At 50.2% G+C, this 25,500-nt stretch overlaps 2 protein-coding genes across 3 annotated transcripts in view; one reads left to right on the plus strand and one right to left on the minus strand.

Annotated features, from left to right (window-relative positions):
- The window catches only part of DDX50 (DExD-box helicase 50), a 155,231-nt gene that overhangs the window by 84,836 nt on the left and 44,895 nt on the right, over window positions 1–25,500 (minus strand). The window lies entirely within an intron of this gene.
- LOC112631698 lies at window positions 1,132–23,385 on the plus strand. The gene is given in 10 exon segments (XM_025397155.1): window positions 1,132–1,400; window positions 10,511–10,709; window positions 15,219–15,460; window positions 17,719–17,758; window positions 20,761–20,967; window positions 21,685–21,742; window positions 22,243–22,303; window positions 22,525–22,866; window positions 23,246–23,335; window positions 23,337–23,385. Coding segments are annotated over 10 exon segments (1,557 nt in total).

Below are 25,500 nucleotides of genomic sequence, written 5' to 3' on the forward strand. Positions count from 1 at the left end.
GGCCCTGTGAAAGACGGAGCAGGTCTTGGAGATGCAGCCACAGCGGCAGGAACGCCAGGGCAGCCGCTGGAGGCCGGAAGAGGCCAGGAGGCTCCTCCCCAAGAGCCTCAGGAGGGAGCATGGCCCTGCCTTCTCCAGGCCTTGATTTCTGTCTTCTGGCCCCCAGGACTGTGAGGGAATAAGTTTCTGTTGCTGTGAACCCCCAGGCCTGTGGTAGCTTGTTACAGCAGCCACAGGAAGCTAACACAGAGGTCGTATTTTCTCTTTTACTTTAATAAACTGCCTTGAACACTTTATCGTGTACGTTTTTTCTTTTAATAAACTGCCTTGAACACTTTATTGTGTGCACCAGGACAGGCCCACTCTTAGTCTAGACACAGCCAGCGTCTCCGCAGGTTCCTCTTCCAATGCATTAGAGCATGCGTTTCTGGCATCTGTGGGGTGCCCGGATCAGGGAGGGGATGCGCCTCCAAGTTGTCCTCAGGAGATTCCCAATTGTTTGTGGATGTTGGATGTGGCGTCCATGGGAGTGTCTGGGATTTTGGTGTCTTGTACATCTAGCAGCATTGTCTCGTGCAGGCTGAGGGAAGTAGGGCCGCTGCCTCCACCTGCCTGCATGTGGCATCTCCCTAGAAGGAAGCCTTTGGTAGGTGGTTGGGAATATTAGGGTGCTTGAATGGATACTGTGAGGAGGTGCAAAGGCACCAGGCTCTAGCAGCCTCCTGCCTCCAGGAGAGGCCTGGGATCACTACAGCAACCAATGCCTTGGATCACTCGAGGGCTAGAAGACACCCACCAGCTACACAGCTCAGGGGTGTCACACATTGGGCATATTGTGGCGTCAGTTTGAGAACCAGCCTGGGTGGAGTTGGACCAGGACACCCAGCCAGGATTCCGTATCGTCGGGGAGGGGAGCGCCCGTGTGGCTTGTGTGAAGGACACTCCAGGGAATGCAAAGGCTCTGGTGGCTGGGAGGAGCTCAGGGATGAAAGAGCCTCCAAGGATTTTACAGAGGTGCCCGGGTTTGCTGTTAGGGAGCTTGCGTATGACTTGTATAAAGATTGCTTCAGGGGACACGAAGACACTGGTAGCTGGGAGGAGCACAGGGATGACAGAGACCCAGGGGACCCTATGGAGGTCTTTGGGACTGATGATGGCTTGGAGGCCAGAGGAGCCGGGGGAGGCTGTGGGGACAACCTGGTGGGAGAAGCTTTCCCACACCGCCCACCAGGCCAGCGAACTCTCCAAGGGCCTCGTTTGAACGACTTCCTCAGGCGGTCTCGGTTTAGAAGGCAATGGAAGCTGCCCTCACCAGGGAGCTTCCTCAGGCACCTGCAGGACACAGGAGGCACAGGCTGCAGCCAGGAGCACTGGGCACCTTCGGCCCAGGCCCCTTCAGGGTACCCCATGCTGACTTCACAAAGCTCTGCCTACCCCTGCCCCAGGGCTTTAGTGACATCACGGCTGTGATCGCCCCTCCCAGATCAGCCCCAGGCCCTGGGGTGGCATCCTAGGCCCTAGTAGGAAGGAGGACATGGGAGAAAACAGGAAAGAGCCTCACTTTGCCAACAGGAAAACTTCCTCAAGTTTCTCCAGTTGTTTCAAGAGCCTTTTGTAATTTGGAAAGCAGGAGATGGGTTATGGTGGCGAGGGAGGGAACTGGGACTTACAGGAGCCTGAGTGCATGTGTCATTAAGGGAGACCCCAGGATCGAGGATTAGACTCTGGAGCCCCAGCATCCCTGTCCAAGGTCACATGGCCCCAAAAGTGATAGCCAGGTGCCCGGAGGGCAGCACTTTGTAATTTACAAAGTGCTTCCCGACACAGACACACCCTATCATGGGGGTCACGACCACCTCCTGGGGAGAGAGGACAGGGGCAGTCTCAAAGAGGACTCAGCCATGTTATACAGCTGCCCATATGGACCTGGGGCCCCTCCGGCAGGTCCACGCAGTCACTGGTCCCCTTCCCCACACAGTCCCCTCCTGGGCAATACCCACTCCCTGGACCCCATGACTTCATCCCGGCAGGGAATCAGAGATGGATCCCGGGTTCCAATTGCCCTAGCAGGAGCTTCCCCATCAGGCCTCTGCAAAATGACTTTTTTTTTTTTTTTTTTTTTTNGCATAATAACCTTTTCTGGCTTCCTTCTTTGAAAAGCACGGAGGGGTTTTCTATGTGAGGCCCACCCTGGGCGTCCTCAGTCCCTGTTCCGCTGCTTGTGAAACACACACACTTGGGTCTGCAGGTGCCTCTGAGCTGGCAGGGAGGATTCTGCTTCCGAGGAGGCCAGAGGCAACTCCAGTCTCAGGTGGGGGCTCTCAGGGGCTCAGCACAGCCCCAGAGCACCACACACAGAGGCTGGGACCCGAGGTACCTGCCTGGGAAGGCGGCTGATGAGCCCGGGCTCAGGGCCTGTCCTCCCACAAGGACCTCACCCCTCTCACGACCAGGTCCTCGCCGCTGAGTCCCGGGGTTTGTTTTTGCTGTGATGCCTCCCGTGCACCCCCACAGATGGTCTGGGAGCTGGGGATGGAAATCCTATGCCCACTCCAACCCCTGCCTGCCCTGCCGTCCCTAGAGGGATGATGAGATTTCCCATCACAGGAGCGCCTCTGGTTGATTTGGAAAAGTGGAAAAGAGAGCAGGAAAAACAGAATCATTCTCTGCTGGGTGTGGGCTGAGGGCTCCTTACATTCTTGCTGTTCTCCTCTCTGGGAGGCCCTGAGGACGGCTCCCTGAGGGTAAAGTAGGGGCGTAAGATGATCAGGAACATCAGGCTAAACGCAACGAAGAGGATGAAATGGATGATCTCAGGAATGGGGCTCCAGCACAGCTCTGTGTCAAGAACACTGATCAGTCCTTGAACAGTGGACCTGAGCCCTGGGTGTCCCCTCTGGGACTATTTATTGGGACCCAGGCCCACATCACAGAGCTGGGGCCTCCCCCTCACAAAGGGCTCCTACGGGTGGGTGGGGTGGGCAGTAGGAGGAGGAGACTGAGGTCCAGCCCCACCCACCACCACCCACCCCTGCAATTCCCTTCACCCTCCTGGTCTTCTACATCCCTCCTTCCCACTCCACCTGCTCAACCTGTCAGAGACAGACCTGGTCTGTTTTCCATCCTGTCACCCTGGCACACAGATGGTACCTGGTTCCTTGGAGATCTGCTCAGGCTCCCTCAATTTCACAGTTTTTGAGGATCTGGATTTGTCCCTGAAATTTGTTATTTCCAGGGATTATTGCTCTAGGGTCTCCTCTGCCTGCAATTCTAACTTTCCCACATAATATGTTCTTACCTTGCATCAACTCAAAACTTATTTTTTATACTTGCTTATCATTGCTAGTTTTGAATAAATTTTTTTTTTTTTTTTTTGAGACAGAGTCTAGCTCTGACGCCCAGGCTGGCGTGCAGTGGCATGATCTCAGCTCACTGCAGGCTCCGCCTCCCAGGTTCACGCCATTCTCCTGACTCAGCCTCCCGAGTAGCTGGGACTACAGGCGCCTGCCACCACACCCGGCTAATTTTTTGTAATTTTTAAAATAGAGACGGGGTTTCACCGTGTTAGCCAGGATGGTCTTGATCCCCGACCTCGTGATCCACCCACCTTGTCCTCCCAAAGTGCTGGGATTATAGGCATGAGCCACCGCATCTGGCCTGAATAAAATTTTTATAATTTTTGTTTCAATTAATCTTTACTATCTTCAGCTAGACTTAATCAAAAATTAAATCAATTCTTTATTATTAAAATTCATAGGACTACAAAAGTATAAAAATTGAACTTATTAAACCTTCCAAGGATATTTTTATATATTTGCAATATTTTTGCTTCTAAAATCAATAAAAGTTAAAGTGCATGAGAAGTTTTGGAATTTTCGGCATACACACACACATATATACACACATACCCCGTGACAAATCAATTCAGTATTTTCAAATAGAAGAATCAAGCCTTTCTTTCAGTTCAAAAGCTTTCTTGTAGTATTTCTTATATGTTAGGACTGCTGGCAGCAAATTTTCTGTCTTTGTTTGTTGGGGTCCGCGTGTTTCCTAAACAAAGGAATGAACACACAAGACAACACAGGATGAGACAAACATGGTGGCCGCCCCGAACAACACGCTCTGCTTTATTTTATACAGTCGTTTGTGGAATGTTGCCAAGTCACAAGACACATTGTTGTTTTTCTGACCTTTCCCTGACTTTCTGGATTTTCAAGATGTTTACACATAAACCAGCCCCCAGGGTCTGCTGTTTGCAGCTGGCTCCTTTGTCCTCCCCGTTTGCAGGGAAGGAACGCCCTGCTTCGTTTGCAAGCGCAGGACTTATCGGGAACGTCTCATTTGCGAGCACGTAGTCCTCTACATTGTTTATCTGGGAATATTTTTATTTTTAACAGATAGATCTGCTGGACAGGGCATTTTTAGTTGACAATTTTTTTTCTTTCATTCTTTGTCTATACCATCCCATTGCCTTCCCACCTTTCCTTCCTTCCTTCCTTCGTTCCTTCCTTCCTTCTTTCCCTCCCTCCCTCCCTCTCTCTCTCTCTTTCTTTCTTTCTTTCTTTCTGAGACAGAGTCTCCCTCTGTTTGTTGCCCAGGCTGGAGTGCAGTGGCATGATCTCAGTCCACTGCAACCTCTGCCTCCCAGGTTCAAGCAATTCTCTGGCCTTAGCCTCCGAGTAGCTGGGATTACAGGCACACAACAACATGCCCAGCTAATTTTTGTATTTTTAGTATAGACGGGATTTCATCATGTTGGCCAAGCTGGTCTGAAATTCCTGGCCTCAGGTATTCCACCCACCTTGGCCTCTCAAAGTGCTGGGATTACAGGCGTGAGCCACCGTGCCAGGTCTCACCATTGTTTCTGATCAGAAATCAGTGGTTAATTTTATTATGGTGCTCTTGTACATGAAGATAAGTTTTTGTCTGACAGCTTTCAATATTTACTCTTTATCTTTTCATAGTTTGACGCAATGTGTGTAGGACTGGATATCTTGGTTCTTATTTTACTAAAAGTAAACATTGACTCTATAGATTAATGTTTCATATTAAATTTGGTAAGTTTTCAGCCATCATTTCTATAAATAATTCTTTCTTTCCCCTTTCTGAGACTCTCATTCTACATATGTTGTGCTTGATGTTTCATAAGTCATTTTTCTTTTTCTTTTTCTTTCTTCCTTTTTTTTTTTTTTGAGACAGAGTCTCGCTCTGTCACCCAGGCTGGAGTGCAGTGGCCGGATCTCAGCTCACTGCAAGCTCCGCCTCCCAGGTTTATGCCATTCTCCTGCCTCAGCCTCCCAAGTAGCTGGGACTACAGGTGCCCGCCACCTCGCCTGGCTAGTTTTTTGTATTTTTTTTTAGTAGAGACTGAGTTTCACCATGTTAGCCAGGATGGTCTCGATCTCCTGACCTCGTGATCCACTCATCTCGGCCTCCCAAAATGCTGGAATTACAGGCTTGAGCCACCACGCCCGGCCTCTTTTTTTTTTTTTTTTTGAGACAGAGTTTTGCTCTTGTTGCCCAGGCTGGAGTGAAATGGCGTGATCTTGGCTCACTGCAACCTCTGCCTCCCAGGTTCAAGCGATTCTCCTGCCTCAGCCTCCCGAGTAGCTAGGATTACAGGCATGCGCCACCACGCCTGGCTAATTTTGTATTTTTAGTAGAGACAGGGTTTCTCCATGTTGGTCAGGCTGGTCTTGAATTCCTGACCTCAGGTGATCTGCCTGCCTCGGCCTCACAAAGTGCTGGGATCACAGGCACGAGCCACTGTGCCCAGCCCTTTTTTAGTTCTTTTTTTTTTTTTTTTTTTTTTTTGAGACGGAGTCTCGCTCTCTTGCCCAGGCTGGAGTGCAGTGGCCGGATCTCAGCTCACTGCAAGCTCCGCCTCCTGGGTTCACGCCATTCTCCTGCCTCAGCCTCCTGAGTAGCTGGGACTACAGGCGCCCGCCACCTTGCCCGGCTAGTTTTTTGTATTTCTTAGTAGAGATGGGGTTTCACCGTGTTAGCCAGGATGGTCTCGATCTCCTGACCTCGTGATCCACCCGTCTCCCAAAGTGCTGGGATTACAGGCTTGAGCCACCGTGCCTGGCCTTTAGTTCTTTTAACATGCAGTAACTGCTTTGAAGTCTTTGTTTGCTAAGTGTGACGTCTAGGGACACTTAAAGACAGTTTCTATTAACTGGTTTCCTACCACATTTTCCTGTTTCTTTTCATCTTGTAACTTATCATTGAACACTGGATACTTAGGTTATAGACTGTTCAACTCTGGATTCTGATTCTTTTCTCCTGGAATTGTTGTTACAGTTTTGTTCATTTGTTTGTAACCCCCCAGTACTAAATTTGTAAATTCTGTCAGCAGTGTGTAGCCACAACCATCTCTGCTCATTTTTTGTTTATGTTCTTATGCATGGCTTCCTAGGAACCACTCCTTTATCTGCATGCATGGTATTCTGCCAACAGTTCTCTGAATTTGTACACTAACACCTGGAGTCGGTGAGGCTTCCATTGTTGCTGATGGATCTACCTGTGGACTAGGGCGTGCACACAGAGCTCAGGCCATCTGCTTTCCACAGGCATCTCCTCTTGCTGTGTCTTCTCCTCACATGCGCTCAGGCACCATCATCAGTCAGGGATGTTGGGTGGTTTGGGCAGGTTCTGGTCTCTGAGGAGACTAGCAGAGCTACTGGTCCTTCCTGTTTGTTTGCATCAATATCCCTATTTGAAAATTCTCCAAATCATGTCATCACCTTCTGGTGGTGACAGCAAAGCTGCTGGTTTCATGGCGTTCAATAAATGTATTTTACATTTAGGTCTATGGGCCTGGCATGGTGGCTCATGCCTGTAATCCCAGCACTTTGGGAGACTGAGGTGGGCGGATCACCTGAGGTTAGAGGTTCAAGACCAGCCTGGCCAACAGGGTGAAACCCTGTCTCTATTAAAAATCCAAAAATTAGCCGGGCATGATGGCAGGCACCTGTAATCCCAGCTACTCAGGGGGCTGAGGCAGGAGAGTCACTTGAACTCAGGAGGCGGAGGTTGCAGTGAGCTGAGATTGCATACAATAAACAAATGATTTAATGCCCATACAATGGAGTGTTGTGCAGCTCTTTAAAAGAATGCCACGAGGATGATCAACACATACTATTCTCCTGGATGAGGATTATTACCATCAGCTCCATTTTTCAGATGAGAAAACCGAGACATAGAGAGTTACATAATTTTCCGAAGGTCACTCCCCACTGAATGTAGGAGCAGGGATCTGACAGCCACCTGATCACAGCCAAGAACAGCATTCTCTCCTCTGCTCTCCTCCACGGCCCCCTGTGACTCCGAGGAGACCTACCCAGCTCTGCAGTCCCCAGAGCCCTGGTGTCCATAACCCGAGGAAGGGGAAGAGGCCATGAGAAGATCTTGGGCTTTCTCACTCTCTGAAAATGAGCAACTGAGAAAGAGACTTGACTTTGCTTAGAAGTATAAATAAATGCGACATTTATGCCTATCAAATATTAGAAGCAGTTTGTCTATTTAACACGTGTTAGTATCGGTGTCCCTTGTTATTCAAACTCTCCCTATCGAACTCAAGAATCAAAGTCAGTTAACTTTGTCGATAAATCCCTTTCTCTCTACACCCTTGCTACTCACTGTCTCAAGACCCAAACTTACTGGGACAAGGCGCTGTCCCTCCTGATTCAAGCCTGGTGTCTGCCTCTCACTATGCAAATCAGGAGCCAGAGAGCAGAGGAGAGGGGCGGCTGTGAGTGCACAGAGCACACACATGCTTTCTCGGATTGGCCCCCTACCCTACCCCCATTATCTCTATGGGTGTGATGATGAGAAGCTTTCACTTTTCCAGTGAGTTACTGTGCTGCTTTGACTTTCACAAGCATTGTCGCCTTGATGGATTTTTGTAAATACAGCTGTCAGTGGATGCCTCTTGCCCCCATCTCAGGAACCATAACCCAGATTCCCAAAGGGGAGCTTGACCACATGGATGAAAACTGAGGCCCTCAGAGAGACCATCGGCCTTGATCCCTTGCTCCTATTCAAAGATCTCAACATTACTGGAGCCTTCCTTGGGGCAGTCGGACATTCCTGTGTTGATGAAGCATCCACTCACGTGCCATGGGAACTTTGTAGATTTTATTGTGGTGCAAACAACTCCCTAAGAGGCCCTCAGTGCCCAGGGTCCATTGTTGGGTGATTTTGAGGGTGGGAGGTGGAGGTGTTTCCATTTTGCTTGGGGGATCAGCATCACCCTTTCTTTCTCCTTTTCCTCTGGGTTGGTGCTCAGATGGTGAGAGCACTGTGCTGATGAAGTGGGCCCTGGGGTGGAACCCATGGCCCCCTCTGACTCCCAGGAGACCTGGCCAACTGCAGCGGCCCCTGTGGACCAGCAGAGGGACAAGAAAGGAGCTGACATGGAGTAGCTGAGGCCCACTAGGGGCTCCTGCAGAGTCCATCCGCCTGTGGACAGCAGCTCAGGGCTTCAGCTGCTTCCGGAGAGGAAGCACCTCTTCCTAGACTGAAGTATTGTTTTGGTTAAAAAAAAAAAAAAAACTTGACTTTTTTCACCTTGGTGTAAATTTTTGTTTGTACCAATGTGTTAGTTGTGACAGTTACCACTATTTGTTTTTTTTTTTTTTCTTTTTACATTTTTGAAATTATTTATAGAAATGGGCTCTTGTTACATTGCCCAGGCTGGTTTCAGAATCCTGGCCTCAGTGGTCCTCCCACCTTGGCCTCCCAAAGTGCTGGGACTGCAGGTGTGAGCTGTGGCACCTGGCCTGTTTTTCTTTATTACTACATATATTATATGGAGCCTTAAAGCCTCCTGGAGTGAGAGCTAGTTCATAACCACACTGTTTGGAGACAAGAGAACTACCTGGAATTCTTGTTCTCTAAAGATGTGGAATTATCATCCCAACAACAGCCGTCCTTCACTCTGTCTGGGGACCCTCAGGTGTGGTCCATCCATACCCTTAGTGTTTACCTCCGTCCTTGGTACACTTAGGTGTGGCCCATCCAGCCCCTCAGTGTTTCCCTCGGTCCTGGGGTCACTCAGGTGTGGCCTATCCATCCCCTCAGTGTTTCCTTCTGTCCTGGGGACCCTCAGGTGTGGTCCATCCATCCCCTCAGTGTTTCCCTCGGTCCCGGTGTCGCTCAGGTGTGATCCATCCCCTTAGTGTTTTACCTCCCACTTTCTCTACGTTTTGTTTCCAATCTTCCCACACAGGTGGAGAGAAGAGGAGATCCCATTGCCTGTGAGGAGGACACGGCTCCTGGGTGGGCCCTGCAGATTGTGAAGTTCAAGTCACAGCTCCCGGGGAGGTCTCTGTGTGTAAAGAACGTGGGGGCGAGACAGATGCAGGGACCACACTCTGCCCTGCTCTGTACCTCTGAGTGTTGATCCAGCTGCCTTGTGACCAGGACACTTAGAAGAACCATGGACCCTGCAAGAGGGCAGGTTTGGAGAGTGAGATGAGCACGCTTGAGGGATTAAAGTGTAACTTGAACCACTGCCTTGCAAACTGCGTGAGGGCGTGCAGGTGTGTGTCTGTGGGTGTGTGTGTGCTGAGAGGATGTTTAGCAGCCTCACGGAGGAGTAACTAACACACAAGAGAACAAGGCTTGGTGTGGTGGCTCACGCCTGTAATCCCAGCACTTTGGGAGACTGAGGTGGGTGGATCACCTGAGGTCGGGAGTTCGAGACCCACCTGACCAACATGGTGAAACCCCATTTCCACTAAAAATACAAAAAATTAGCCAGGCGTAGTGGTGGGTGCCTGTAATCCCAGCTACTTTGGAGGAGGAGGCAGGAGAATCACTTGAACCCGGGAGGTGGAGGTTGCAATGAGCCAAGATTATGCCACTACACTCCAGCCTGGGCAACAAGAGTGAAATTCCATCTCAAAAAAAAAAAATTTGATCAATTTTGACACACGTACATACCTGCAAAACCATGACCATAGTCAAGATCAGGAGCATCACGACTCCCAAAGCTTCCTCATGCTTCTTTGGAATCCCTCCCTGCAGCCCCTCCCACCCTATCCCATCTCAAGGAGCCACTGATTTGCTTTCTGTCACAGTCAGTAGATGTGCAATTTCCTTAATATCATTTCTGAGCCCGGGAGGCAAATACTTTCTTTTTAGTGGGTGGACATTTCGTGGCATGTTTAAGCTTTTGAATTCAGAGCGTGAGAGAATGAGAAAGAAAAGGCTGGTCTGGGTCACTCCTAAGAGGCCTGGCCCTAACCACTGCCCCAGCGTGGCTCACGTGCCCTGGAGCCCCTGTGCACAGGACAGCCCTGACTGCGCTTCTACAAGCTTTGTAGCTCCCCCATTACCTTTCCTGGACCAGCTGGTACAATCTCAAAGTTTTCACCAATTCTGACATCTAAACAACTCACGCCAGAGACAGGAGGTGTGGGAACCAGCAGCTGCGACCTCACCTCTGGTCCCTGGAACACTGAGCTGTTAAATGTAAGGTACGTCTTTCTTTTTCCCTTCCCAGGGAGAATGCTCTGCTCTTCTTCCCGCTGGATCCCTCCTCTACCTGCTTCTCTCCCACCTCCTGCAGCCCCTGGAGCCCCACAGCGAGGCAGGCAGACTCATCTGTACCCTCATTCTGTTTGCAGAACCACATCTCTGGCCTGGCTTTGCCCAAGGACACCACACCTTCTCCATTCCTCATGCCCTGTCCCTGTGGGCAGGTGGGACTGGGATGGGCACCCACCTGGCCCACAACGGCATCAGGCCCACTCTCTCTAATGAAGGAAGAGTTCCAGACACCGGGAGTCATAGAAATTGTCCTCATCCTGATCATCTCCTGGCTTGGCAAATGATGATGAAGACAGTTTTCCCACAAGATAGGCATCGCCTCTGGGACAGTGCCTCGTTTATTTTCTAGCACAAAATAGACATTGGAACAGTGGGGCTTTATAGGCATATGGAGATTTTTAAGGCTCCTTAGGAGGCAGGTAAAAATTTCTTCAATAAGACAAACAAAGCACTATCCCAAAAGAAAATGATTGATACATTGGGTGATAGTAAAATTAAGAATTTTTTCATCAATAAGAGAGTAAAAACATGGGACCGGGTGTGGTGACTCATGCTGTAATTCCAGCACTTTGGAAGGCCAAGGTGGGGGGTATCACTTGAGGTCAGGAGTTAGAGAACAGCCTGAGCAACTTAGCAAGACCTTGTCTCTACCAAAAATGAAAAATTAGCTGGGTGTGGTGGTGCACACCTGTGGTCCCAGATACTTGGGAGGATGAGGCAGGAGGATCACTTGAGCCTGGGAGGTTGAGGCTGCAGTGAGCCACGAGTGTGCCACGGCACTTCAGCCTGGGTGACAGGGTGAGACTCTGTCTCTTTAAAAAAAAAAAAAAAAAAAAAAGAGGTGAGGAATGGAGGAGGGTGAAAAGATAAGTCACAGGTAGAGTATAAAGAGAATTCCTATAAATTAAAATGAAAAATGCATGCAGGGCTTAATACCTAGGTGACGGGTTGCTAAGTGCAGCAAACTACCATGGCACACATTTACCTATGTAACAAACCTGCACATTCTGTACATGTATCCCAGAACTTGAAGTAAAATAAATTTTTTTTTTTTTAATTAAGCAAAAAGCTGGCAGACCAATAGGACAATGGGTGAAAGAAATGAAGAGAGACAAAAAAGGGAAGGAAGAAAGGGAGGGAGGGGCCAGGCGCGGTGGCTCACGCCTGTAATCCCAGCACTTTGGGAGGCTGGGATGGGCGGATCATGAGGTCAGGAGATCGAGACCATCCTGGCTACCACAGTGAAACCCCGTCTCTACTAAAAATACAAAAAATTAGCTGGGCGTGGTGGCGGGTACCTGCAGTCCCAGCTACTTGGGAGGCTGAGGCAGGAGAATGGTGTGAACCCAGGAGACAGAGCTTGCAGTGAGCCGAGATCGTGTCACTGCACTCCAGCCTGGGGGACAATGCAAGACTCTGTCTCCAAAAAAAAAAAAAAAAAAAAAAGAAAAGAAAAGAAAGGGAGGGAGGAGGGAGGAATGGAGAGGAAAGAACAAATGAACATCCAAATGGCCAAAAAGCATATAAAACATGCTCAACCTCATAAGCCATCAAATTTAAACCACAATAAGAAACCAATATTACACCTACCAGAATGGTTAAAATTAAAAACACTGTTGATACCAAGTTTGGGCAAGAATGTGGAGTAACTGAAACTTCATATACTACTATTGGGAATGTAAAATAGCACAACTACTTTGGAAAACCCTTGAGTAATACCTACTAAAGGAGACCACACCTGTGACCCCCACATTCCACTCCTATGCATAGACCCAAAAGAATTGTGCACTGTACATGTGTTCACCAAATGATGTGCACTAGAATGTTCATATCAGCACCATTCACAATAGCCCCAACTTCCAACAGGAGAATGGATAAGTACCTCTCAGTATATTTATAGAGTAAAATTCTTACAGCACTGAAAATGGATTAACAGCTGCCATGCACAGTTGGTGAATCTCAGCAACATAATGTTGAGCAGAAGAAGCCAGACACAAATGAATGCATACTGCACGATTCTATTTCTGTGAAACAGGCAAAAGAAACATCTGGTGAGAAGTTGGGAAAGCGATTATCTTAGTGCTGTTGGGGAGGATGGCTCTGGTAATATTCTACTTCTTGATCTGAGGGCTGGTGTCCCAGACGTAGTCACTCTGTGATAATTTACCTAGCTGCCCTCTGGGGATTGGTGGCTTCTCTGTATGAATATTACACTTCAATTAAATAGTCAACAACAAAAACCTAACAATCAAATTAAGAAGTGAGCAAGGCCAGGCGCAGTGGCTCACACCTGTAATCCTAGCACTTTGAGAGGCTGAGGCGGGCAGATTACCTGAGATCAGGAGTTCGAGACCAGCCTGGCCAACATGGTGAAACCCCATCTCTACTAAAAATACAAAAATTAGCTGGGCGTGGTGGTGGGTGCCTGTAATCCCAGCTACTTGGGAGGCTAAGGCAAGAGAATCACTTAAACCTGGGAGGTTGAGGTTGCAGTGAGCCGAGATCACGCCACTGCACTCCAGCCTGGGTGACAGAGCGAGACTCTGTCTTAAAAAAAATAATAAAATAAAATAAGCAAAGGACTTGAATAGACATTTCTCCATAATCAGCATCACTAATCATTAGGGAGATGGAAAAATGACAACGAGATACCATTTCACTCCTACTACATTGACTAGTATCAAAGAAAACCCAGAAAATAACGAATGTTGGTGAGGATGCGGAGAAACTGGAACCCTTGTGCACTGCTGGTGGGAATGTAAAATAGTGCCGCCCCTCTAGAAAACAGTATGGGGGTTCCTCGAGAAATTATACATAGGGACGCTCTAAGAATTCCACTTCTGGGTGTATATCCCCCCAAAATTGAAAGCAAGGAAATAAAGAGACACTCGCCCATCCCTGTCAATAGCAGTGTTATTCACAATAGATAAAAGGTGGGAGCAATTCGGCCAGGTGCAGTGGCTCATCCCTGTAATCCCAGCACTTTGGGAGACCGATGTGGGTGGATCATGAGGTCAGGAATTCGAGATCAGTCTGACCAACATAGTGAAACTCCATCTCTACTAAAAATACAACAACAACAACAACAAAAACAGCCAGGTGCAGAGTGGCTCACGCCTATAATCCCAATACTTTCGGGGGTCAAGGTGGGCAGATCACCCGAGATCAGGAGTTTGAGACCAGCCTGGCCAGCATGGTGAAACCCTGTCTCTACTAAAAATACAAAAAAAATTAGCTGGGCATGGTGGTGGGAGCCTGTAATCCAAGCTACTTGGGGGGCTGAGGCAGGAAAATAATTTGAACCCGGAAGGTGGAGGTTGCAGTGAGCTCAGATTGCTCCATTGCACTCCAGCCTGGGCAACAAAAGTGAGACTCCATCTCAACAGAAAAACAACCAACCAACCAAAAAAAATTAGCCAGGTGTGGGGGCACGCACCTGTAATCCCAACTGCTCAGGAGGCTGAGGCAGGAGAATCGCTTGAACCCAGGAGGCAGAGGTTGCAGTGGAAGAGGAACCTGCAGAGACGCTGGCTGTGTCTAGACCAAGAGCGGGCCTGTCCTGGTGCACATGATAAAGTGTTCAAGGCAGTTTATTAAAGTAAAAGAGAAAATACGACCTCTGTGTTAGCTTCCTGTGGCTGCTGTAACAAGCTACCACAGGCCTGGGGGTTCACAGCAACAGAAACTTATTCCCTCACAGTCCTGGGGGCCAGAAGACAGAAATCAAGGCCTGGAGAAGGCAGGGCCATGCTCCCTCCTGAGGCTCTTGGGGAGGAGCCTCCTGGCCTCTTCCGGCCTCCGGCGGCTGCCCTGGCGTTCCTGCGCTGTGGCTGCATCTCCAAGACCTGCTCCGTCTTTCACAGGGCCTTGTTGCTTGTGCAGCTCTGGGTCGAAGCTCCCTTGGACTCTCTCTTCTAGGGCATTTAGGGCCTGCCTGGATGACTCAGGATACGCTCCTCCTCTCAGGGTCTCTCTCTAATCACGTCTTCTGCCATTCCAGCTGATGCTCGCGGGCTCCAGGGCTCAGACACGGGTGTATCTGTGGGAGCGATGATCAGCCTACCATAACCTCCAAGTCATTCGAAAGAGGAAGGGAAATACGAAAACTGAGTCTCTCTACTAGAATTTAGGAAAGGAGACATAAAATAGAAGTTCAGAAAAGCCAGAACAAAAAATTAAGTGGTAGAAATAATTCTCATAGATCAATAAAAACGAGAACCATAAATGTACAGAACAGAGCCCACTTACAGAGGAGGAGGGAGGCTCAGGTGTGAAGGACATGACCAGGGGACACGCTGCTGAGTGGCCCCATCCCCATCCAGGCCACAGACTGTCCCCAGGGACCCCTGGGCCACATAAGCAGAAGCTAGAGGGCGTGGGCCTCTTGGGCCGGGAGTCTCAGAGCCTGTGATGGTTAATTTCATGGGTCTGCATAACTGGCCCACAGAGGGCAGACATTTGGCCAAACATTATTCTAGGTGTGTGTGAGGGAGTTCTAGGTGAGGTTAACACTTGAACCAGTGGATTGCAAAGCAGACGGCCCTCCCCATTGTGGGTGGCCCCTACAATCCATCAAAGACCTGAGCAGAACACAAAAGCCAGGTAGGAGAGAAATCATTCTGGGTTTGGTGATAGGGTGCTCGCATGTGGCCGTTGTGAAGGATGCTCCAGGGGACACAAAGGCTCTGGTGTCTGGGAGGAGCTCAGGGATGGATGATAGAGACCCAAAGGACCCTACGGAGGTCTTCGGGACTGATGATGGCATGGAGGCCAGAGGAGCCGGGGGAGCCCGTGGGGACACATGGAAGCTGGTGGGAGAAGCTTTCCCACGTCCCCCACGTGGCCAGTGGTTCCTGGCAGGTGCTCGTTTGTACACTGGCCCCGGGCGGTCTTCGCGTGGAAGGTGATGGGAGCTGCCCTCCCTAGAGAGCTTCCTCAGGAGCCTGCAGGAGACAGGAGCACAGGCTGCTGCCAGGAGCACTGGGCACCTGTGGTCCAGGCCCCTCCACAGCTCCCCACGCTGACTTCACAAAGCTCTGCCTACCCCTGCCCCACAGCTTTAGCGACATCACAGCTGTGATCTCCCCTCTCAGATCAGCCCCAGGCCCTGGGGTGGCATCCTAGGTCCTGGTAGGAAGGATGACATGGGAGAGAAGGGGAAAGAGCTTCACTTTTCCAGCAGGAGAGTGTGGTCCTTAGCGTTCTCCAGTTCTTTCAAGAGACTTCTACAAGCTGGAAAGCAGGAGATGGGTTATGGTGGTGAGGGAGGGATTAACACTTGAATTAGTGGACTGCAAAGCAAAGGCACTCAATCTGGCCAGGAGGGCGTGACTACCTCCCACAGGCCCTCGAGTGGTGGGTGCGTAACAGGCCAGCCTCTCCTGGCTGGGCTTTCCCCTGGGTAAAATGAGGTGGGAGCACTGGCCAGCAGATGAGGGCAGAATCCCACCCTCCTGGCTCCACAAAAGGACAGAGCCCTGTACAGCAAAGACTTCAGGAGGTGGCCAGATGCAGTGGCTCACACCTGTAATCCCAGCACTTTGGGAGGCCAGGGCAGGCAGATCACCTGAGGTCAGGAGTTCAAGGGCAGCCTGGCCAACATGGTGAAACCCCATCTCTACTAAAAATATGAAAAATTAGCTGGGTGTGGTGGTGGGCACTTATAATCCCAGCTACTCCAGAAGCTGATGAAGGAGAATCGCTTGAATCAGGGAGGTGGAGGTTGCAGTGAGCCGAGATTGCGCCGCTGCACTCCAGCCTGGGCGACAGAGCAAGACTCCATCTCCAAAAAAAAAAAAAAGACTCCAGGAGGTGTTGACCCTGGGAGTTTTTCTCCAGCCTCATAGCCCATCTTGCGTGCAAGTGACAACATGTAGCTTTCCTTTTGTGAGGGGACCCTGTGGGATTCACTCCCTTTTCCTATTTCCTCCTGGGTGAAGCCTTGTGTGTCAGGACAATGTGGGGTCAGGGACTGTCTGGGTGACCCTGGCGAGCCTCTCCTTATGGAGTTCTAGGAGCCATCAGGGCAAGGGGAGCACACCCAGGACGGCCGCCCCCAGGGGTGTTTGGATACAGACCAGGAGCAGGCTGCTTTGTGATGGTGAGGGGAGGTGATGAGACTCCCCCGAGAGGCTCCCTTGGGCGCTGGAAAGATGGGACATGGGGAACTGCCTCCTGCCTGGACCAGCTGATGCCCAGAGCCACTCCTTTGGGTCCTCATCCCTCCTTCCAGGCAGTGGGGACGTGGGTTTCCAGGGGAATCCAGGCCTTTAGGGAGAGTGGGAATCTGACTTTGATCTTGCCGCTCTGCATTTTTCCTGCACATTTGCTGATTAGTTTATGTCTGCCAGGGGCTCAGGGCCAGGGCTAAGTCCCAGGGTCTTAGGGTAGGAAAGATGATTCCTCAGATTTCCTGCAGGCATTTGAGCATGGTAGAAAGATCAGTGGAGCCTCCAGTGAAACTTGGCAGATTGAGCACTTCATTTATTTTCACTCTCCCAGGATCCTTCCCAAATTATCATAAATAAATAGAGAATTCTGAAACCTACAAGGAAAAATACAGCAAAAGAACAATGAATCGGCCGGGCACGATGGCTCAAGCCTGTAATCCCAACACTTTGGGAGGCTGAGACGGGCGGATCATGAGGTCAGGAGATCGAGACCATCCTGGCTAACACGGTGAAACCCCGTCTCTACTAAAAAATACAAAAAACTAGCCAGGCGAGGTGGCGGGCGCCTGTAGTCCCAGCTACTCGGGAGGCTGAGGCAGGAGAATGGCGTAAACCTGGGAGATGGAGCTTGCAGTGAGCTGAGATCTGGCCACTGCACTCCAGCCTGGGCGACAGAGCGAGACTCCGTCTCAAAACAAAACAAAACAAAACGAAAAAAAAAAAAAACAAAAAAAACCAATGAATCAGTTTCAAAGCCTAGGAGGAGAGGCCATAGGATAACTGAAAGCAACACCCTGTGGGACTGGAGAGCAGACGGTTTGGTAGAAACAGCACCCAGTCCCACAGAAGGAACTTGAGGAGAAACGAGGTGACCGAGCCAGCAGAGCCGGGACCCAGACCCCGACCCCAGCCTGTGGGAGCTGCAGGTGTGTTCTGGGAACACACTGTTCTGTCCCTTCTATTTTTCTCATTTTATAAACTCTGGTTCTAGAAACAACTCACCTGCAGCCAGCTGGCTGGACCAGCATGTGGTAATGGGGCTGGACTATTTACAGCCCTACTTACAGGCTGTACCACGGCCACCTCCCAGCACGGTGCTCAGCTATGAGGTCAAAATAAGGTAGAGCCAGCTGGGTGAGGTGGGGCAGGGGGACGGAAGCTGTACACACAAGTGCTGGGGGCTCAGGGGCTCAATACTGTCCAGGGTCGGGGCTGTAAAGATGGCCAGTGTGGCGCCTGTGTCACGGGGAGGAAGCCTGCAGGGAAAATGTCATTCTCATCACATCACACCAAGGGTATCTGCTATTAACATGGCTTATTGCTTTTTAAAAAAAATTTTTTTTTTTTTTGAGACGGAGTCTCGCTCTGTCGCCCAGGCTGGAGTGCAGTGGCGCGATCTGGGCTCACTGCAAGCTCCGCCTCCCGGGTTCACGCCATTCTCCTGCCTCAGCCTCCTGAGTAGCTGGGTCTACAGGTACCTGCCACCTTGCCTGGCTAGTTTTTTTGTATTTTTTTTAGTAGAGACAGGGTTTCACCGTATTAGCCAGGATGGTCTCTATCTGCTGACCTCGTGATCCGCCCATCTCGGCCTCCCAAAGTGCTGGGATTACAGGCTTGAGCCACCGCACCCGGCCTTAAAAAAATTTTAGATTCAGTAGGTACACGTGCAGGGTTGTTACATGGATAAACTGTGTGGTACTGAGGTTTGGGCTTCTAGTGAACCTGTCACTTAAATAGTGAACACAGTATCTAACAGGTAGTTTTTCAGCCCTTCCCCTGCTCCCGCTCTCCCCACTTTTTGAGTTCTCAGTCACTTTTTTTTTTTTTGAGACAGAGTCTCTCACCCAGGCTGGAGTGTAGTGGCGTAATCTCGGTGCCCTGCAACCTCGGCCTCCCGGGTTCAAGTGATTCTCTTGCCTCAGCCTCCTGAGTAGCTGGGATTACAGGTGCATGCCACCACACTCAGCTAATTTTTGTATTTTTAGAAGAGACGGGGTTTCACCATGTTGGCCAGGCTGGTATTGAACTCCAGACCTCAAGTGATCTGCCCGACTCGGCCTCCCAAAGAGCTAGGATCACAGGTGTGAGCCACCGCACCCGGTCCGTGGTCCATGGTTTTAAATATATCAGTGACACCTATAAACTGATGATTCCCACATTTAAATTTCTAGCCAAAGCTCTTGGCCAATTTCTAGATTGTTCCCATGCTTCCGCAGCTTCTAGTGCCACTGGTATGTCTGAGGCCGTCTTACATTAAAGGTCAAAAGATTTCTGAAGCCCCCACACGACTCACACCCAACTCCTCCCCCAGTGTTTCCATCTCAAAGTAGCATCCTTCCCCCTCTTCCCCACCCACCCTGCAATTTACCCAGTTCCCTGGCCCCAGTTTCTCTCAGTGTCCACATGAGCAAGACCAGCTGGCTTTTATCTTCAAAATGTATCCCGAACCTGTGCAGTATTACCACCCGAGTCCAAGCAACCTGCAACCATACCTATCTGGATTCTTGTAACTGCTTCCTACCTGGCATCTCTGCTTCTACTCTTGCCCCTGCTCTCCCCCATAATCTTTACATGGGTTTTTAAAAATAGGTAAATCAGACCATGCCACTTCCCTTCCCAGAGCCCTGTGGTGGTTTCTCATCATTAGAATAAAGAGCTCTCCTGATCCAGGCCTTGCTTAGCTTTCTGACTTCCTCGTTTTATTTTATTTTTATTTATTTATTTGTTTTTCTGAGACAGAGTCTAGCTCTGTCATCGCCCAGGTTGGAGTGCAGTGGCGCAATATTGGCTCACTGCAAGCTCTGCCTCCCGGGTTCACGCCATTCTCCTGCTTCAGCCTCCAGAGTAGCTGGGACTACAGGCGCCTGCCACCACGCCCAGCTAATATTTTTGTATTTTTTAGTAGAGACCGGGATTCACCGGGTTAGCCAGGATGGTCTCGATCTCCTGACCTCGTGATCCTCCTGCCTTGGCTTCCCAAAGTGCTGGGATTACAGGCGTGAGCCCCTGCACCTGGCCCTGACTTCCTTTTCTAATGCTGGCGACAGTTAGAGGTGAGCACCCTGTGAAGACGTGGGCCCTCTATTAGGTGGAGGGGAGGGGAGGAAAGGGAGGCAGGGAGGGAGGGAAGAAAGGGAGAAAACACCAACAACTCAAAGAAGAATCACCATATAAACAACCTGTGCCCGTCAGGAACGTGCATCTTGCCTGCTATTATCTTATAGTTGAGACATGAAGTGGACTGACAAATTTGTGGGTTCTTGTTATGAGGAATTGACCTAGGTTGATATTCATTCTGCCAGAGCCACTGGAATTTGTAGCCGCTGAAAAGAGTTGTGCTATTTGGCAAAACCTGAATTGGGCATCACTTATCTTCATATGCTTAGCCAAAGCCGTAGAAAAACATTTTTGAGGCCAGGCACAGGAGGCTCACGCCTGTAATCCCAAGCACCCTGGGAGGGTGAGGCGGGTAGATCACGAGGTCAGGAGTTCGAGACCAGCCTGGCCAAGATGGTGAAACCCCCATCTCCACTAAAAATAAAAAAAAATTAGCCAGGTGTGGTGGCAGGTGCTTATAATTCCAGCTACTCAGGAGGCTGAGGTAGAGAATTGCTTGAACCTGGGAGGCAGAGGTTGCAGTGAGCAGGTAGAGGAGACGCTAGAGCAATAATCCCTGGAAATAACAGGAATTTCAGGGACAAATCCAGATCCTCAAAAACTGTGAAATTGAGGGAGCCTGAGCAGATCTCCAAGGAACCAGGTACCATCTGTGTGCCAGGGTGACAGGATGGAAAACAGACCAGGTCTGTCTCTGACAGGTTGAGCAGGTGGAGTGGGAAGGAGGAATGTAGAAGACCAGGAGGGTGAAGGGAACTGCAGGGGTGGGTGGTGGTGGGTGGGGCTGGACCTCAGTCTCCTCCTCCCACTGCCCACCCCACCCTTAGGAGCCCTTTGTGATGGGGAGGCCCCAGCTCTGTGATGTGGGCCTGGGCCCCAATAAATAGTCCCAGAGGGGACGCCCGGGGCTCAGTAGACTGAGGGCAGCTGTGCAGTTGACATGGCTATTCTCTTTCCTCTGAACAGTGTTCTTGACACAGAGCTGTGCTGGAGCCCCATTCCCGAGATCATCCATTTTATCCTCTTCGTTGCGTTTAGCCTGATGTTCCTGATCATCTTACGCCCCTACTTTACCCCCAGGGAGCCGTCCTCAGGGCCTCCCAGAGAGGAGAACAGCAAGAATGTAAGGAGCCCTCAGCCCACACCCAGCAGAGAATGATTCTGTTTTTCCTGCTCTCTTTTCCACTTTTCCAAATCAACCAGAGGCGCTCCTGTGATGGGAAATCTCATCATCCCTCTAGGGACGGCAGGGCAGGCAGGGGTTGGAGTGGGCATAGGATTTCCACCCCCAGCTCCCAGACCATCTGTGGGGGTGCACGGGAGGCATCACAGCAAAAACAAACCCCGGGACTCAGCGGCGAGGACCTGGTCGTGAGAGGGGTGAGGTCCTTGTGGGAGGACAGGCCCTGAGCCCGGGCTCATCAGCTGCCTTCCGGGGCAGGTGCCTCGGGTCCCAGCCTCTGTGTGGGGTGCTCTGGGGCTGTGCTGAGCCCCTGAGAGCTCCTGCCTGAGACTGGAGTCGCCTCTGGCCTCCTCGGAAGCAGAATCCTCCTTGCCAGCTCAGAGGCACCTGCAGACCCAAGTGTGTGTGTTTCACAAGCAGCGGAACAGGGACTGAGGACGCCCAGGGTGGGCCTCACATAGAAAACCCCTCCGTGCTTTTCAAAGAAAGAAACCAGAAAAGGTTATTATGCACTTCAGAAACGAGTGAAAGGAAAGAGAAGCACACAGGGCTCCGTGAGCTGAGTGGAGAAAGTGTGTCATTCACGAGCACTGTGGGTCCGCAGCTGTGGGGACAGGAGACTGAGACCTGGCCTGCACCCTCTTTCTTGTCTCTCAGGATCGAGCTGAAGTGGGGGAATGGATAAGGATCAGAAATAGGTATATCACTTCGAAAGGTAAGGCTCTGAGGGTCCCCGAAGCCCCAGAGATCACAGCTTCCCCTGTTCCTAGGAACAAGCACCAAGTCTCCTAGAAAGTCATTTGCAGAGGCCTGATGGGGAAGCTCCTGCTAGGGCAATTGGAACCCGGGATCCATCTCCGATTCCCTGCCGGGATGAAGTCATGGGGTCCAGGGAGTGGGTATTGCCCAGGAGGGGACTGTGTGGGGAAGGGGACCAGTGACTGTGTGGACCTGCAGGAGGGGCTCCAGGTCCATATGGGCAGCTGTTTAACATGGCTGAGTCCTCTTTGAGACTCAAGAAGTACTTTGTAAATGACAAAGTGCTGCCCCCAGGCACCTGGCTATCACTTTGGGGTCACGTGGCCTTGGACAGGGATGCTGGGACTCCAGAGTCTAATCCCCGATCCTGGCATCTCTCCTACGGGTACACGAACTCAGCCTCCTATAAATCCCAGTTCCCTCTCTCACCACCATAACCCATCTCCTGCTTTCCAGATTACAGAATTCTCTTGAAAGAAGTGGAGAACCTTGAGGTCTACGCTTTCCTGCTGAAAAAGTGAGGCTCTTTCCCCTTCTCTCCCATGTCCTTCTTCCTACCAGGGCCTAGGATGCTGCCCCAGGGCCTGGGGCTGATCTGGGAGGGGAGATCACAGCCGTGATGTCACTAAAGCCCTGGGGCAGGGGTAGGCAGAGCTTTGTGAAATCAGCATGGGGAGCCCTGGAGGGGCCTGGACAGACTGTGCTCCCAGCTGCAGTCTGTGCTCCTGTCTCCTGCAGGTGCCTGAAGGAGCTCCCTAGGGAGGGCAGTTCCCATCACCTTCCATGCCAAGACCACCTGGGGCCAGCGTACAAACAAGCACCTGCTAGGAACCACCGGCCATGTGGGGGGCATGGGAAAGCTTCTCCCACCAGCTTCCATGTGTCCCCACGGGCTCCCCCGGCTCCTCTGGCCTCCATGCCCTCATCAGTCCCAAAGACCTCCGTAGGATCCTTTGAGTCTCTGTCATCCCTGAGCTCCTCCAAGCCACCAGAGCCTTTGCATCCCCTGAAGCACCCTTCACACCGGCCATCTGCCAGCACCCTATCACCAAACCCGACCACCTCCGTAGAATCCTTGGGGTCTCTGTCATCCCTGAGCTCCTCCCAGCGACCACAGCCCTTGTGTCCCCTGGAGTGTCCTTCATACAAGCCACGTGGGCATTCCCCTCCCCGACGACGGAATCCTGGCTGGGTGTCCTGGACTGACTCCATGCAGGCTGATTCCAAAACTGATGTGACAATATGCCCAATGTGCAACACCCCTGAGTGCTCCTGTCTACACAGTTGGTGGGTGCCTTCTAGCCCTCGAGTGATCCAAGGCATTGGTCGCTGCAGTGATCCTGACCTGGGCCTCTCCGGGAGGCAGGAGTGTGCTAGAGCCTGGTGCCTCTGCACCTCCACACAGTACCCATTCGAGCACCCTAATCTTCCCACCCAGCCACTAAACGCTTCCTTCTAGGGAGACCCCACATGCAGGCAGCTGGAGGCAGGGGTCCCACTTTCCTCAGCTTGGATGTGTCAATGCTGCTGGACGCACAAGACACCAAAATCCATGGACACAGCACATCCAACATCCACAAACAATTGGGAATCTCTTGAGGACAACTTGGAGGCACATCCCTTCATCCGGGCACCCCACAGATGCTGGAAACGCGTGTTCTAATGGATTGGGAGAGGCGGAGATGGAGCCCGTAAATCTCCTTGGGAGGCTTGGCCCCCTCAGAGACCTCCCACTGCAAAGATCTCCCACAGAGACCTCATGTCTATTCTTCCTTCCTAGAAGATCTGAACTCACTTAGAAAACTGCCAGCACGGGAGGGATAACATCAGCTGTGCCCCTCACCGGACAACCCAGAAACTTTGGGTCATTGTCAACGTTGCAGGGAAGATGCTCAGGAATTGTTGCTCTTTTGCACTGCCATTCTCTCCTAACAGAACTGCAGATTCCATGTGTAGACCTGCAAACTTCTGTTCTCTACGGTTCCCTGACCCACAGTTCAGATAATCATAATTTTTTTTTTTTTTTTAATGGATTCTCACTCTGTTGCTCAGGCTGGAGTGCAGTGGCACCATCTCGGTTCACTTCCACCTCCCAGATTCAAGTCATTCTCCTGCCTCAGCTTCCCAAGTAGCTGGGATTACAGGCATGTGCCACCACACCCAGCTAATTTTTATAATTTTAGTCGAGAGAGGGTTTCACCATGTTGGTAGGCTTGTCTTGAACTCCTGACCTTAAGATACCCGCCTGCTTCAGCCTCTCAAAAGTGCTGGGATTATAGGCCTGAGCCACCGCACCCGGCTGAATCATAAATTTTAAACCTGAATAAAATGCTGCCAACCTCCAATGAGAGTAAAATATCTCCTTTGTCCAATTTTAGTTATTGTCTAGTCAAACGCTATCAATATCGTATTTTAAAATTTCATTGGCAACAAGGCCTGAACTAGAGATGGGTGACTTCCTTATTTTGGAAACATGATAAAGACCCATAGCAAATGGACTCTAGAAATAAACCACCAGAGGCATGTGGACTCACACTGGCCTCCAGGGGCTGTGTAACTGGCACATTATTTTGCACATAACTTGTGTCAGATTTGTGAGGTCTGGTTTTTAAAATGAAGCAACAATCTGAAAATATATGATTTTCAGTCATATAAATGAGTCAAATGTATGGCAGTATTTCTATTTTATCCTATGGCAAAATAATCCTAATTTTAGTATTACTTTATTCCTTAAAATGTAATACCTTCAAATGATATTATCCATGTTTCCAAGATTTGACAAAGTCTTCATGTTTAGCCAACATGGCTTAAGCTGATGAACCACCCAGAAGGATTCTTTTTTTTTTTTGGAGACAGAGTCTCACTCTGTCACCCAAACTGGAGTGCAGTGGCACGATCTCGGCTCACTGCAAACTCCGCCTCCTGGGTTCAAGCGATTCTCCTGCCTCAGCCTCCCAAGTACCTGGGATTACTGACCTTGTGATCCGCCTGCCTTGGCCTCCCAAAGTGCTGGGATTACAGGCGTGAGCCACCATGCCCGGCCAAAGGATTCATTTTTTAAATAATCCTAAGAAATGCACATTTTTCCAAGACTCTTGGAGGTCAGGCTTCATTTTATATTCAGTAAAGGGTTAAAGGATGTGATACTTCAGATATTTGGAATCTTAGTAAATTTCTCACTGAATGTACGCTTGACATAGATACACAGCCCATTCAAACTACTGGGAAGAGGCGTCTTAATATCTGGGTTGAAGAAAGTGTCCATTTATTCAACATGTGTATTAGAATAATGAAAGGCCTCACTACTTACATGCCCAGCACTTTCTGAAGGGTGCACTTTGGTGAGACTGTATATTTCTTGCTGCTCATAAGTAACACATTGTCTTTGGCTTGTTAAAGTCTGCTTTAATATCATCTGTTAAGCATATGTCACTAGTGGAGTCTCTTAGATTATCCCTCAGGGTGAAAGCATCACACTCCTTTCTTCAAAAGGAGCAAAGTCAGCACGAGGGCCCTTGAAGCCAATTTGTTCCAAGAAGAACTTCCCTTCTATTCCTTACAATTACACACTTATACCTATTATATTTTCTACTTTACTCCCTTTAATGTCATTGAATCACAAAATGATGAAATAGTGAGTATCCTCTAGTACACTATTGGCTTGTATTCTTTTTACAGTGCAACAGATGTTTAATCATCGAACAATGGACCAAC

Source organism: Theropithecus gelada, chromosome 9, assembly GCF_003255815.1.
Source record: "Theropithecus gelada isolate Dixy chromosome 9, Tgel_1.0, whole genome shotgun sequence".
NCBI lineage: Eukaryota > Metazoa > Chordata > Mammalia > Primates > Cercopithecidae > Theropithecus > Theropithecus gelada.